The sequence below is a fragment of the Medicago sativa genome, chromosome 3 (assembly GCF_051527215.1).
Source record: "Medicago sativa cultivar Bolivia chromosome 3, Bolivia_mono, whole genome shotgun sequence".
In the NCBI taxonomy this organism is placed as follows: domain Eukaryota; kingdom Viridiplantae; phylum Streptophyta; class Magnoliopsida; order Fabales; family Fabaceae; genus Medicago; species Medicago sativa.
Genome location: NC_140751.1, coordinates 101,159,701 through 101,174,285, shown reverse-complemented (window position 1 = coordinate 101,174,285; position 14,585 = coordinate 101,159,701). Strand labels below are relative to the sequence as shown.

At 34.3% G+C, this 14,585-nt stretch overlaps 1 protein-coding gene and 3 pseudogenes across 4 annotated transcripts; 1 reads left to right on the top strand and 3 right to left on the bottom strand.

The window, feature by feature from the left end:
• Positions 1-1,408: 1,408 nt before the first annotated feature.
• On the bottom strand, positions 1,409-4,442 carry LOC146942970 (putative HVA22-like protein g). Its single transcript, XM_085757072.1, has 7 exons — positions 3,940-4,442; positions 3,083-3,123; positions 2,880-2,978; positions 2,744-2,800; positions 2,555-2,618; positions 2,251-2,460; positions 1,409-1,900 (listed from the first exon to the last, which is right to left on the bottom strand). The coding sequence occupies exons 2-7, from the start codon at positions 3,112-3,114 to the stop codon at positions 1,508-1,510; spliced, it is 855 nt and encodes a 284-aa protein (XP_085613198.1). The 5' UTR covers positions 3,115-3,123; positions 3,940-4,442; the 3' UTR covers positions 1,409-1,507.
• A 3,135-nt stretch (positions 4,443-7,577) lies between these two features.
• Positions 7,578-9,181, bottom strand: LOC146942969 (F-box/FBD/LRR-repeat protein At4g00160-like; annotated as a pseudogene). The gene is made up of 3 exons (XR_015030050.1): positions 8,353-9,181; positions 8,128-8,283; positions 7,578-8,023 (listed from the first exon to the last, which is right to left on the bottom strand). The product of XR_015030050.1 is annotated as an F-box/FBD/LRR-repeat protein At4g00160-like (transcript).
• A 692-nt stretch (positions 9,182-9,873) lies between these two features.
• On the top strand, positions 9,874-10,536 carry LOC146942968 (uncharacterized; annotated as a pseudogene). Its single transcript, XR_015030049.1, has 3 exons — positions 9,874-10,090; positions 10,184-10,248; positions 10,333-10,536. The product of XR_015030049.1 is annotated as an uncharacterized LOC146942968 (transcript).
• A 2,049-nt stretch (positions 10,537-12,585) lies between these two features.
• LOC146942967 (FBD-associated F-box protein At5g56370-like) lies at positions 12,586-14,137 on the bottom strand (annotated as a pseudogene). The gene is made up of 3 exons (XR_015032915.1): positions 13,393-14,137; positions 13,146-13,301; positions 12,586-13,041 (listed from the first exon to the last, which is right to left on the bottom strand). The product of XR_015032915.1 is annotated as an FBD-associated F-box protein At5g56370-like (transcript).
• Between the last annotated feature and the right edge of the window lie 448 nt (positions 14,138-14,585).

Below are 14,585 nucleotides of genomic sequence, written 5' to 3'. Positions count from 1 at the left end.
GATTCAGCGCCCATCATAGTCCACCTCAACTAAAATTTTCCCCATCAAATGGTGCGAGAGTTTTGGAGGAGAGGGGAGGGGAGGGGAGATTTTTAATTTAAAGTGGTTGGTTCAATTTTTAGAAGGGAAGGGGTGGGGAGGGGAGAGGATCAAATTTTATTGCACACTGTCAAAATTATCCTTATATTAATTTAAAATCTCAATATTATCCTTGTAACAACTTTTATTATTATTATTATTATTATTATTATTATTATTATTATTATTATTATTATTATTATTATTATGTTATATTATGCTTGAAACAACTTTTACTATTATTAGGCTATAAGTTATATTATCGTAACAACTTTTATTCAAAAAAAAAAACAATTTTTTCTAGTAACAACTTTTATTACTCCTTGTAACAACCCTATTACTAATCCATTATTCCATCGTTTATCGATTACATCGTTATTGTTTCGTTACTTTATTATCCTTATTTAATTAAGTTTAAGGGTAAAACAGTAAAATAATTTTAAAATCCCTCCTCTCCCCTTGTGAACCAAACACACTTTTAATTAAAATATCTCCCCTCCCCTCCGTTAAAATTCCTCCCTTCCCCTCCCCTCCTAATTCTCGAACCAAACGGACCCTAAAGGATTTATTTATGATGAATTTAGAACGCAGAATAATATTAAACTCAAATATTATAAAAAAAATTATAACTTCTATAAAAAATTAACATTACGTTATGATTTGAAGAAGGAAAATTTATACAACTTTAATTCTGGCGTAATTTAATACAAGTAGCTGAATCCAATTAGTGTAAAAAGGCTTTGTTGTTGTTTTCTGAGGGAAAAAAAATGCTTGGTTGTTTTTTTTTTTTTTTTTTTTAGGAGAGGGAAAGAAAGGCTTGGTGGTTTTTTTTTTTTTTTTTGTACTATATAATTTACCATTTTAATTGTGAATTTTCTTCAAAAAAATGTAGACACTTAATTAACTCAATTTATTTAGATTTTTTTTGGTTGAATTTTATTTAGATTTTAAATTGATAGAGAATTTGAGTGATTGAGTGTCCCAGTGTCGGATTTTGCACTGAAAAGGTGAGTTTTTATTATAACACAGTAGTATTTTTTTTTGTGGTGGTCGGGGTTTGAACACCTTGCATATATTATGCATCGTCCCTACCAACTGAGCTAAGCTCACGAGGACTTATAACAGTAGTATATAAAACAATGATTAAAGGACTTCATTTTATTATTTAATTATTTAGTAAAAATTAGGGAAATTAAATTCGCTCATAAAATTACTAGTAGGTCAAAATCGCACATTCTCTAGGTAGTGAGACTAAAGTGTTCATAAATAATTTTTATTTTCTCTTAAAAAAAAATAAATATTTTTTTTTATAAAAAAAGAACAGAAAAAGTTGAATGGAAACTGAGGCAACTCACTTGCATCTGTAATGTTCTACAGCAATTCAAAGCAAATCGTAGTTCACCTAAAAAATTGAAAAACATTGGAAGCCCTAATGAGTTCCATCTGATCTAGTTTTTCTTAGTCTGCCCCGTGTAACCCTAATGCTTTCTTCCATTATTGTTTCGCTTGAAGGAGGGTTTTCATTTGCAGAAGAGGATGACGGCAGTGCCGCTTCAATTTGCATTGGTTCTGCCTCTGCAGGTGCAGATTGGTTGCCAGATTCTTGCGTAGGAATATTCTTCTGAGTATTTAAACCTGCTAAAGAGGAGAGTGTTTTAGGTACTTGTGAAGAACCCAACTCCTCTGCTACTTCCTTCTGATGCTGGCTTGAAGATGAGCTAGAAGTGGGAGGAGTTGTCCCCTCAGCTGGTGGTGCTGTTGGAGGAGCATGTTGGTTACTACTGCTGGATGCAGGTTGGCGGGCCCTTACACCCGTTCGTTGCTGTTAACAGAGACAATGTCATTTATTTGTGAGAAAGCATGAGATAAAAAATTCAGTATACAAATTGAAGTTAATGATTCTGGGCACAAGTTTTTGTGTGTGCAAAATATATTTCCTTAGTTTTATCAATTCAACCGGTATTAGTTAAATTCTGTGCTGATATGCACAATTTAGAATGTACTTCTTATTTATTAAAAAAATTGGAATAAAACAAAAGAATGAAGGGTGAACAGCATGATCTGCGTCTGACGGATGTAAGAAAGTTGATACACTAGACTTAGTAATAATTACAGTGCAGTTAAGCCACACCTCAAATATCATGGTTAACAAACCAACACATGCTTAACTACCTGAGCAGGGCGAGCTGTTGGCGTTGATTGAGCAGCAACATACTGCAAAATGTCAAATATTCTAGTCTGGCCGTAACTAGCAGCTTTTTGCCAATACGAAACTGCAATATCTCCTGCCCGTGTCTTTAGTTCCATCAAGTTGCGATCAATATCTGGCTCGTGCTTCGCAACATATGGTCTAAAGAAAGAATCATACACATATGTTGTTCCCTAACACATGCAATAATATTATGCTAAAGATCAAGCTGAAAAGAAGCAAATAATAAAGCTATATCAGATTCAACCACAGTAATTAATTTCATACCTTTGTTTTCGGGTACCATAGATAAATAAAAAATGCCAACTTAGCTTCACTATACATTGGAACCCTTCAAGAAGAAAAAGTCGATAGCTAGTTTTAGTAATAACCAATCAGAAAGCATAATAAAACAATTTTTTAAGTGAAAAAGAAGGGCATGGCATTATCTGCACATAACCAAGATAGTATTTCAACCATGATATAAATGTATCACCAATTCGCTCACACACCGTCAAAAGAGCCACCAAAATCCTGCAATACAGAGTGAAAATTTAAAAAGTGGTACCATTATATACCAATGATTTAAAAGTTAAGTTTCGTGGAACTATACCAATACTGGCACCAAAAGCGTAGCTGTTCAATTTCAGGCCTATTCTTTTCAACTGCTTTATAGCATTCATATGCTGGGTAAGCATAACCAAAAACCATCCTGCAAACACATGAACACTGAAATATAACATGGTTGAATTTGAAAATTACAGAAAAAACCCATCATATATGAAGGATCGAAAGGTTATACAGTCATAAACATACACAAGTATCCTGGTAATAAAGGATCCAATCATTTTGTATCCCTGACATGAAAAGAAGAAAGAAAATACAATCAGTTAAGCCAAATAGGATAGCCTCCATGAATCTGAAATTGAAGAAGTTATAAATGTGCAAATTTTAGTACCTCAAATTGAGGTTACTTGACTAAGGGTTTGACAATGTTATCAGATTTATCAAAATTCACTATGAACATTGTGAGGCTATCCTAGTTTCTCTATTAGGACCATAGTGGCTGCTATTCAAGAATCTGCTGGCTGATATACCGGCCGGCACTAGTGGAAAATATTATAATTTTAGTTTTTCTTAAATAATACTTAAAACTAAAAATCTGCATGTGTAGCAAACATGACCTGTTTTTTATAATTGAAAAACTGAATAGCGAAGGAGTATTACTCCTATCTTTAGCATAATAAGTAAACCTTTCAAGTCCTGGTTGGTAGGGATATTGTGGTATGTAGGGGCCGGGGTTCCAACCCCAGATCGGATTCCCCACAATTTACTTTAGGGATGAATTTCTAGCCACTAAGTTACTTGACAAAAGAAAATAAATTTTTCAATACATTATATATTCTCCACCATCCACTATTGATAACACTGGTTCAGTATGAGTTTCTCTACATACATGAATGGAATGCTGCTGACATAATGTTAGGTTTGTTACCCCTCTTTTTGTACAGTGCAAAATTGAACCAAAATAAAAGGGTTGGTTCATGATGAATACCAAAGGTTAAAATTGTTATCCTATAATATCATACTGCAGTTGAGAAAACGCGATTAATTTTGGGATTGAATTTAATGGTGAAATGAAAGGAAATTGAGAGGAATGAAAATTGAATTACCTGGTAAGAGAAAAAGAAAGTTTAACGTGAAGTGTTTTTTAGGTTCAGTTGAGCTCCGGTGATGACATAGAGGGAAATTAACGGCGGTTCCGATACGGCACGGCGAGAAAAGTGAGGTAGAAATATACTTGGAGCATAGAAGAAGAAGAAGAAGAAGAAGAAGAAAAGAAATGAAAGAAAAGAAGCGCAAAATGAGAACAAAACTTGCAAACCGGAGGAGCTATTTAAATTGGAATTTCTTTCCAAAATACGTGTACTTGATTTTATTCGGCCAAAGAGGATCTTAACTCGCCAAAGAGCAGGATAATTTGAAGTTTGACCCTGAGGTTAATATAATATAACCGGGTAAAAAAAATTATTTTATCTTGTTGAAACAAATTGATTGGACCACACCCTCTGCCAAAGTAATAGTTGTGCTGATTTTTTTGAAAAATTTGAGGATTTTTCCTCATTAGATATCATAATTCGCAGTTGTCTTCTATTAGAGGCTTATTCAATCTCCTAGCAGCAAACTATGCGGGAACTTCTGGTTCTATAGATTGTGTTTTTTTTTTTTTTTTCTTTTGGTTTTTCTTCTTAGTCTTAGCCTTGTATCAAAAATAAACTTGCTTCACTACATAATGTAAATTTTATTTAAAATTACAAACTCTTTTTTTAATGCAATTATCATCACATGCAAATTTTTATGAACTAAACTATCAAGAGCTATTATTTTTCTTCTTCTGTTTAACATGTTATTTTTATGATTACCATGTTAAGACGAGCCACTCTTTATTTCAAAAAATGTTAGATATGTTATGACAATGAAGAAGAAATGAAATTTTATTATTTGACCATTACTTTTTTTATCCGTACACGTGTATACTCTATTTAAACACTATTTATGTATTTTTCATTTGATTTTACTGTCGTTTAACAATAACCATCTCTGTTGAAGAGCTTATTGGACATTTAAAGTGGATTTTTTTTCTCGTAACATAATTTCATCCATACGCATTTAATTATTCTTTTTAAAAACATGCGAAGTCTATGGAATAAAGTTCAGTTGCGCACATTTTGTTCAAACATGCCCCTTCAGGAAGCCATATACAACCCAGAATGATCCACAATATGTGTACAAACAAGTTATAATTGAATGGTTTGGTCACTAGGTAAATTAGAGCGGGTAAAAACACTGAACATGTGAAATAAGAGAAATGCTAGGGTCACACTCCCTAACACACTCTTTAACACACTCCAATAAAAGATAACCACGTCACCCATTATTTTTATTCATTTAACCTGCAACAAATACTTTTAACTTTTAAAAAAACATTATTTTTTTTTGTTCACCGTCTTCCTCCACTGACTTTCTTTTGTGCCGGTGGTGGTGGTGGTGCTAGAGACATCAACAATATTATCCTCCTTCAAAAGTAACGGTACTATACTAAGAAGACCCATTTCTGTTTTGCTTCAATTTTTGTCCCTTGTACACCCCTTTTCAAGAAGAGCCATGACGATGTTTCCTTCATTGAAGACCCATGGAAACATGTCATCATCCTCAACTTTCATCTTTTCTTTTAGGTTGCAATTCCAAAAATTGATAAGAGGGGTTGTTGTTAGAGATTGAAAACGAAATTGAATTAAAACAGGAGAAGAATGAAGGTCTTGAAATTGAGAACCAGAATGGGGAGAAATGGAAATGGATCCTTCACAATTCTATTTTATTAGATGAATTAAACTGATATGCAACCCATAACCCAGATCTATTTTATGAGATGAATGGAACCCATATATAAAAAAGGAACGGAACCCATATATAAAAATTGATTTAACTCCCCCATCAACAGGAAAGCTCACAACAAAGAAACATGTTGCCAGAGAAATGGGTTGTGGTTGCAGCAGAGAAAAATTGATTATACATATAGCGATTCATGTGTATGAACGAAATGTCTCAAATGAATCCGATAACGTGATTAAAAGAATAGAAAAATCAATCACTTCTCCTAACCTAAACAAGTCACATATATGTCTGCGAATAATTGTCCCATTTTGGAGATGACGAACCAGCAATTGAATTCATAAAAAACAAAGAAAAAAATAATGGAATTTTCCTTCCACCTGTAGATCCGGTTACCAGGTAAAGGAGTTAAGAAAATGGATGACGTGACTTTATGTTATTGGAGTGTGTTATAGGTGTGTGTTAGAGAGTGTGATGGTAGCATTTCTCTGTGAAATAATGTCACAAGGAATGATTATGATAAGAGACATGGCCAGATCAGATTGCGAGTTCTTGAAAAACTTTCGCACATTTTCAATGTTGAGACTAGTGGTTGATGAAAAGTAACTCATTCAAGATAGAGTAATGCAGTGTGTATGCGTACTATAATGTAATAATAATGCAACAATGTAACTCATTGCAGCAATTGTCATCAAGTTATAAGTAACTCGTTCATTTTTTTTTGAACGGACTATCATGTAAAAAGACTATCAGGGCATCTATAAGTTCATAAGAACTAATAGAATTAGTAGCTGAACCAAAGACCAAAACGGGGAATATGATTTCTTCCTTGTTGCACCTGCACGCATGCATGTGTAAAAGACAAGAAACTGAACAATATATTTATGCTAGTACCAAATCACTTGAAGACTAAAGCACCCATCATACATAGAGCCTTTTTAACGCACTGATACTGATCTTTGTCTCCACTTGCTACCTGCAGAAATTTAATCTCATGAAACTGACAGAAACTAATTCATAATATATAAATGTAACAATGATTTTGCTAATATTACACTTGGCATTGCACATTGCCAGGTCTGCCGGGGCCTCTACTGTGGCCTCCACGTCCACCACTACCTCGTGAACCACTAGCAAAACCATAAGAATTGGCTGCAGATCGAAGAGTTTCAAATGGCAAGGCAGATCCAGAGTTACCAATAGAAGAATTAAGATCTGGAGGTATGGTTACCTGACCTGTCAGCATTAGTGAGGTTGATAGAACTTAGAAGCAGTATCAGCTTGAAGTTTCTTCTGAAACTTGGTGATGCACGTTGTGTGTGCAAGCAAGAGAGCCTCTTCTTCTTTAAGCTGAATCAATTAAAACTTTCTCATCAAATTTCTATGAAATCTTCAACTGGAACATGATTAAGTTTGTTGAAGACTAATAATCGTTCAAAGGATGTGGGCATTTTGAAGGACAGTCACCACAAGGACAGCCAAGACCACATGGGCATTTTGACTGATGCTTATAAATTCACAAACTAATTTGCATATTCTCTCAAAAACGAGAAGTAGGTGAGTGAGTGAGTGACTGAGCAAAATCTAGTGTGAACTGTGAATGTATTGCATCTTAGAATCTAGTGAGACTTCTTAATTCTATGGTTCTCAGCCGTGGTCCGCTAGGACTGCACCACTGGGCATTTTCTCACCCTGCCCAAAATACCCAAAAAAAAGTACACCAGTGACAAACTTAAAAACAGGAATTCATATCTTAGACCCTTCTATCCATGTAGCTATGCTTCGTATCAATATATATAATAAACAACTGCTAGAAAATGATTACCTTAATAAAAACTGCTAGAAAATGATAGTGACCGAGATGACTAAAATAAATAACAATTGGTAACAAAAGGAAAGGAAAAGTTGAGAGGAACTTGAATGGATTTTAATTGCATGAAAGCCAATACATAATTGAAAATGTATATAACATAGAGGAAAAAATAAGGCAGAGTTATTGTCTTTCAAACACCATCGGCTCGCGCTAGAATCAAACAAAAAAGCTAGAGATACAGAATTATAAATATCGTAGCCACCCCCTCATCATTCAAATACAAGCTTACACCCCCTTAGACACAGAGATAGTTTCTGTAACATCTGGTATTTCCCGTTTAAATCTATGGAACAGGCAGTGTGAATTGTCATGTTACTTAATACTTTTGAATTGCTCATAACATATTCTGCAAATTGAAGCTCACACTTTTTGCCTCTATAATTCTTAAACAAGCAAGTTTTGAGCTGAGATGAAAGGCATTCTGGAACAATCTTTGGGTCCTCCCAAATGACCTCATCATCATTTCCATTCTCTGTCCCATTTTCTATCTCCTGTAAACAATAAGTAAATTTCCACCAAAAACAAAAGTTAAGATATGTAGAGGTAGAGTTAAACAAAATAGATATCAGGAAATCAATCAAATTATATGTGAAACCTCGTGAATGATAAGATGTTGAAGCTTTGGACTGTGTTGAAGCATTTCTAGCATCCACATCCGCTTCTTAGGCCAACCTTTATGCTCTAAGTTAGAGAATAGCTCCATTTGAGTTAGATTGTAAAAAACGGGGACTTGGACATAGTGGGTCCATGTCTGCATGAATTACAAAGACGGGAAAACATTAGAAATCAATCATCATGTTGTGAATTGTTTTGTAAAATGAAACAAACTCTTACTTACCATCTTTATACTGAGACTCCGTGCCCTGGAAAGCAGGAAGAGAGGAATAGGTTTGTTATCAGAAAGCTTGGCTTTCACCAAATTGGGCAAGCATTTGATCTTGTCTGCTGTTTTAGGAACAACCTCCCTCAAAGGAAATACCTTTACTTTATTTGTTTGCAATTCCTCTAGAATGGGAAAGGACAAGAGAAAGTCGATGATCTGTTTATGAGTGTTGAAATTAACACTATCCAAGTGGAGAGTTTTGAGTAGTGAAATAGTATTAATTATTTGAGGAATATCTCCGAGGATTGTTAGGTGTTTTAATTTGAGAACAGTAAGTGTCCTACAAGTGAATATGTTGGAAGCTAATTTCATGTCTAAAAAATTAAACAACATGTTAAGTTCAAGGGTTTCAGTTCATCTTTGTATTGCTGCAATGATAAGTTGGGTTATTTCGTTGGGTTGGTATGCAGCACAACATGACTGAGTAAACATGACTGCAAAGAGTGGTTTCGTTCATGAAGGCTGTTTGGTCGATGAAATCGAGGGTGAGGACTGAGAGCCACAGTGGTTTCCACCTCTTGGAGAGGATGCTTGTGGCGACGGTGTCTTTGGTTGGGAGAAAGGAGAGAATGTGACAGATAATTGAGTCCGGAAGGGAGCTAACCCTGTCGCATTTTTCCATTAGAATCGATGATTGCTGCTTCTTGGACTTGGACATAGCAATTGATTGCAAAGACCAGGAAAGTGAATTCTGATAATACTTTTATTGCCTTTGAACCAATAGGATTCAATGGCTGGCACGATGGCTTTATATAAGGAGGACATACCTAATTATCCAATTTATCTATTGGTCTAATTTTGAAACAAAACTTTTTTTCTTATATAGAATTTTTTTTTATTTTAGTTTTTGTAATTCTGAAACAAATTTTCACTGAAGATACTTCTGGAAAATATAAGTATTAGTATAAAAAATTCACGCTTCAGAGTTCGTACGTTTTCTTCCTTCTTCATTGGTTTTTTATTCCTCCCTCTTTCTTCATCGTCCTCATCATATTTGAGGTATTTTCATTCCTCCATCACACTGATTTTCTGTCCTTTTTTTTTTTTGGTATGTTTCTTTATCAATTCAATTTGGAGATATTCCAATCTTCTCTTATTTGTGGGATTAGGGTTTTTAGGGTAGGGTTTCAAACTTTTGAATTGGGGATTCCAATTTTTGTGTGTGACAATCTGATTTTTTTTTTATTTTGTGTGTAACATAATCATTCTATTTGTAACTTATTGTTTCTTTTTATATTTTTTAGAGAAACTTTTATATACTACATGTTCCTCATTTTATTGTTATTATTTTTATTTTTAACTAGTTAATTGTCCTCTGTTAGAGTTTATTTAAAGGAACGTTACCAGCAGCATAGACTCTCGCCAATGAGCACCTCACAAATGGGTAATTCAACCTAATCCTATTTTCATACAAGTATTCTTTTGCTGTTTGATTTGATGAATCTCAAATAATAACTTCACCCTTTGGTTTCTTATTGTTTCATCAATACAATAGAAAGAAAACTTCTTCTTGGGAAGAAGCGGAAGGAGCAAAAAGTAGAAAGCACAAAGGAGGATCTTCTCCATGGGAAGAAGCCAAAGGAGCAAAAAGTAGAAAGTACTGAGGGAGAGCTTCTTTATGATGGTGAGAAGCCAAAAGAATTCAAATGCCCGATTTACGCAAAGACGTTGGAAGGTAACTCTCTCTCTCTCTGCTGTGTTTGCATTTGATCAAATAACCTCAGCTTATGTTTGTTTCTTCTCTTGTTTCATATGGAATAATAAACAGTCTATAACAAGCTGAAAGATATAGATACAATAGACCTCAAGTGGTGTCCAATTCTACCTGATGAGGCCAGTTTTTCTCTTTTTAAAGTTTCATAAATTTAGTTTCTATGTGCATATTTTAATTCTTTAGGATCAATGTCTCTCTAACAGCATGCATACTTGGAGCATGAGAAAGAGTTTGCTGAACTCTTCAAGAAGCATGAAGAGAAAAAGAAGCAGTGGATGCTGATTGAAGAAGAAAAGGAGCGTCTTGAGAGAGGGAAAGAGGATATGTTACTGATAGGTTGAAACCATGTTATGCTATGCTCTTGAAAACAAGAATGTAGAACAATTATTATAATTCTAATTGTGTTATGTTTCTTTTTTTGTATTCTGTGGTTGGATTTCATTTCTTGTCTAATAGAGACTATGTTCTGCTTCAAGATTAGTCCTCATATTTTGATTGTTTTAATAATCTAAATCATAGATCAAAACTTTATATGTCAAAATATTCTTATTCTTATTTCTTTTTACTAAATTTAGTGGTGTGTAAAATGTATAAAATTTCCTACTTCCACTTCGGCCACAGCAAAGACACCCAAGTTTGAAGCAAAACCAATATGTGAAAGCAAAACCAATATGTGAAATTTCCTAAATGGTCTGTGATAATCCATTGACTTTATTATTTCTAGAAATAACTTCAATAATCAATTCAAAATCTTGTTCCAATTAGCCGTATTTGATGACATTAGAGTTTGCTGTGTGTAATGATAATATTTCAAAATCTAGGATGAATAATTGCAACTATGTGGTAGGATGAATAATTGCAACTATGTGGTATGAGGTAAAAGAAATCAATCAAAGCGTCAACAAAAACATGAATTTATTTTTTTCTAATATAACACAATAGCTAAATTGTTCGATTCACGTAAAAAACATCACAATGAAAATTTAAAAAGTCAAAAATTGTGTTTGGTTACAAAAACAGAGATACTCAAACACACAAATAATGTTATTTTAATGCATATGAGAAAGGCACGAATTTTACTAGCAACCAAGTATTGAGTAAAAATGTAAGTAAAACAACCGTGTCAATTAACAAGATAAATGAGCAATAAAATTGCTTGAAGATGATTAGATATTGCCTCATGTTGCATAATACAGAATAGTGTTGGCATGTTGAGATGATCAAATTAATATTAACAATAAAAGAAAAATGACAAGACTGTTTAGTGTGGATTATAATTGCAAAAACTGCAATGCTATATTCAGCGAAAATGAAAACATCACGAGGGCATCACGAAATTGAAATACACCAATAAAAATCAAGGCAAACCGGAATACATGGGAGGTGGGATGAAATAATGCGAGTCATTGAAATAGTGGAAGTGGATGGAATACGCTTCGCGGGCAATTCGGGAGATACTCCCTCACGAGATACAACATTTCCCTTGCACAAAACATGACTTCGTCGCTTCATGTTTTTTTTTTGTTAAGAATGAATTAAGCCAAATTATGAAATTAATAAAGGAAAAAGAGTTCTTTCTACAAACAAGTTTGTTAATAGGTACCTTCTGTTCTTTGCAAAACCATGCAATTATGCATAGAAATAAGAAAGATTTATCCGTTTTTTACACAAGACAAGGAAAGAAATTTATGAATAAAATAAAATGAGAAATTCATAAGGATAGGCCGTTTCTTATGAACTTGAAAAGTTGATCTATTATGAAGATTGGGGAGAACACAAGAAACGCAAACGCGACAATGTAAGAACATGTTCAATTCGGTAACACGGAGCAAGATGGCAATCAAAAAATTGCTTCTCTTCAGCTGCTTTACTCCCAAGTCCCACCAGGCCACCACCCAGAGTTGACATGTGTAGGTAGGTTTTTTCACAAACTCAAATAGAGTAAAATATAGAACAAGGTAAAAAAGAAAGGTTCAGAAATCGTGTAACCACGGAAGCATAATAAATAACAGAATATCAAAGCTCCTTCCTTGTCCATGAATTTTTGTATTGCATTTGAATTTGAAATTTATGGTTCATGTTGATACCCTCACCAGAGGACTTTTCAACCAAAAAATTTCCACCATCGAAAACAATTCTCAAACAGTGACTTCCACCTTATTAAATCCATAAAATGATAAGTACAAAACAACGGGATGTTCAATAGAATCAAAGTAGAATACTTTCTCAGCGTAAAAGCTATGTGATACCACTAGGGCATTTTCTCATCCTCGCCGAAATACCAAAAAAAAGTACACCGGTGACAAACTTACAAACAGGAATTCAGAATTTACACACTTTGATCCATGTAGCTATGCATCATATAAATATTTAATAAACAACTGCTGGAAAATGATAGTGATCAAGATAACTAAACTAAAAAACAATTGGTAAGAAAAGGAAAGGAAAAGTAAAAGTTGAGAGGAACTAGAATGGATTTTAATTGCATGAAAGCCAATACATAATTGAAAATGTATACGATATAGAGGACAAAATAAGGCAGAGTTATTGTCTTTGAAACACCATCGACTCGAATATAACCAAAAAAGCAAGACATATAGAATTATATAAATCCTAGCCTCCCATCATCATTCAAATATAAGTTTACATCCCCTTGGATACAGAGATAATTTCTGTAACATCTGGTGCTTGGCATTTAAATCTATGGAACAAGCACTGTGAATTGTCATGTTACTTAATACTTTTGAACTGCGCATAACATATTCTGCAAATTGAAGCTCGCACCTTTTGCCTCGATAATTCTTAAACAAGCAAGTTTTGAGCCGAGAGGAAAGGCATTCCGGAACAATCTTTGGGTCCTCCCAAATGTCCTCATCATCATCATTTCCATTCTCTATCCTATTTTCAATCTCCTGTAAACAATAAGTAAATTTCCACCCAAAACAAGAAACAAAAGTTAAGATATGTAGAGGTAGAGTTAAACAAAATAAATATAGAATCAAATTATATGTGAAACCTCTTGAATGATAAGATGTTGAAGCTTTGGACTGTGTTGAAGCATTTCAAGAATCCACATCCACTTCTTAGGCCAGCTTTTACCCTCTAAGTTAGAGAATAGCTCCATTTGAGTTAGATTGTAAAAAATGGGGACTTGGACACAATGGGGCCATGTCTGCATGAATTACAAAGACGACAGACAGAAAATTAGAAAGCAATCATGATATTGTGATTTGTTTTGTAAAATGAAACAAAGTCTTACTTACCAGCTTTATACTGAGACTCCGTGCCTTGGAAAGCAAGAAGAAAGGAATAGCTTTGCTATCAGAAAGCTTAGGTGTCACTAAATTGGGTAAGCGTTTGATCTTGTCTGCTGCTGTTTTGGGAACAGGTTTAAATACATATACATTATTTGTTTGCAAATTCCTCCAGAATGGGAAAGGATAAGAGCAAGTTGATGATATGCCTATGATTTGGTAAATAAAGACCATCCAAGTGGAGAGTTTTGATCAGTGAAATATTATTATTTATTTGAGGAATGTCATCCATGATTGATAGGCCTTTTATTTTGAGAACAGTAAGCGTCCTACAAGTGAATATGTTGGAAGCTAATTTCATGTCAAAAGTATTAAACAACGTGTTAAGTTCAAGGGTTTCAGTTCGTCTTTGTATTGCTGCAGTAATAAGGTCAGTGATATCGTTGGGTTGGTCGTATCTAAGACAATATTTGAAGCGGAATGATCTTATCGGCAGCGTGTTGTCGCGCGATAGCATGACTGAGTATACAAGACTGCAAAGAGGGGCTGTGTCCAGGAAGGTGCGGTAGTCGATGAAATCGAGAGTGGAGACTGAGAGCCATAATGGTTTCCACCTCTTTGAGAGGATGCTTGTGGCGACAGTGTCTTTGGTTGGGAGAAAGGAGAGAATATGACAGATAATTGAGTCCGGAAGGGAGCTAACCCTGTCGCACTCTTCTCGATAATCGCTGCTTCTTCGACTTGGACATCGCAGTTAATAATATTATTGCCTTTGAACTCGTTGGCAAACAGAATTTGGACTTTGTTGAATTTTGAAGCTGTTACGGAAGAAGTTGAAACTCGTTACCTAAGCTGCGAGGATTCAATGGCTAGGACAAACTGCTAATTCTGAAACAAACCTCCAAACCATGAATTCTCATAATATTGTTGCCGCTGAACTTGTAAGTTTAGGATTTAATGGTGTGTGACGTATGGACAAACCTAAAAACCCAAATTATCTAGTCTAGACCACAGATGTAATCTAATTCTAAAACAAATCTCTCCACCGATAACAAACTAGTATACTCTTTATAAAAAAAAAAAAAAACAAAAAAACTAGTATATTAAAATCCCGGACCTGCATATGCGGGCAAAAGTTGTTATGCATAAGTCATTTTTTTATGCATCCTGCATAAACATTTCACAACCATCAGATTTGTTGT

Excerpts from the sequence above, each read along its gene's own strand:
- LOC146942970 (XM_085757072.1), bottom strand. The coding sequence starts at position 3,114 with ATGATTGGATCCTTTATTACCAGGATACTTGT. Across the intron at positions 2,801-2,879 it reads CGCTTTTGGTGCCAGTATTG|GATTTTGGTGGCTCTTTTGA; the intron begins GTATAGTTCCAC and ends TCTGTATTGCAG. Across the intron at positions 2,461-2,554 it reads TATGGTACCCGAAAACAAAG|GGAACAACATATGTGTATGA; the intron begins GTATGAAATTAA and ends TGCATGTGTTAG.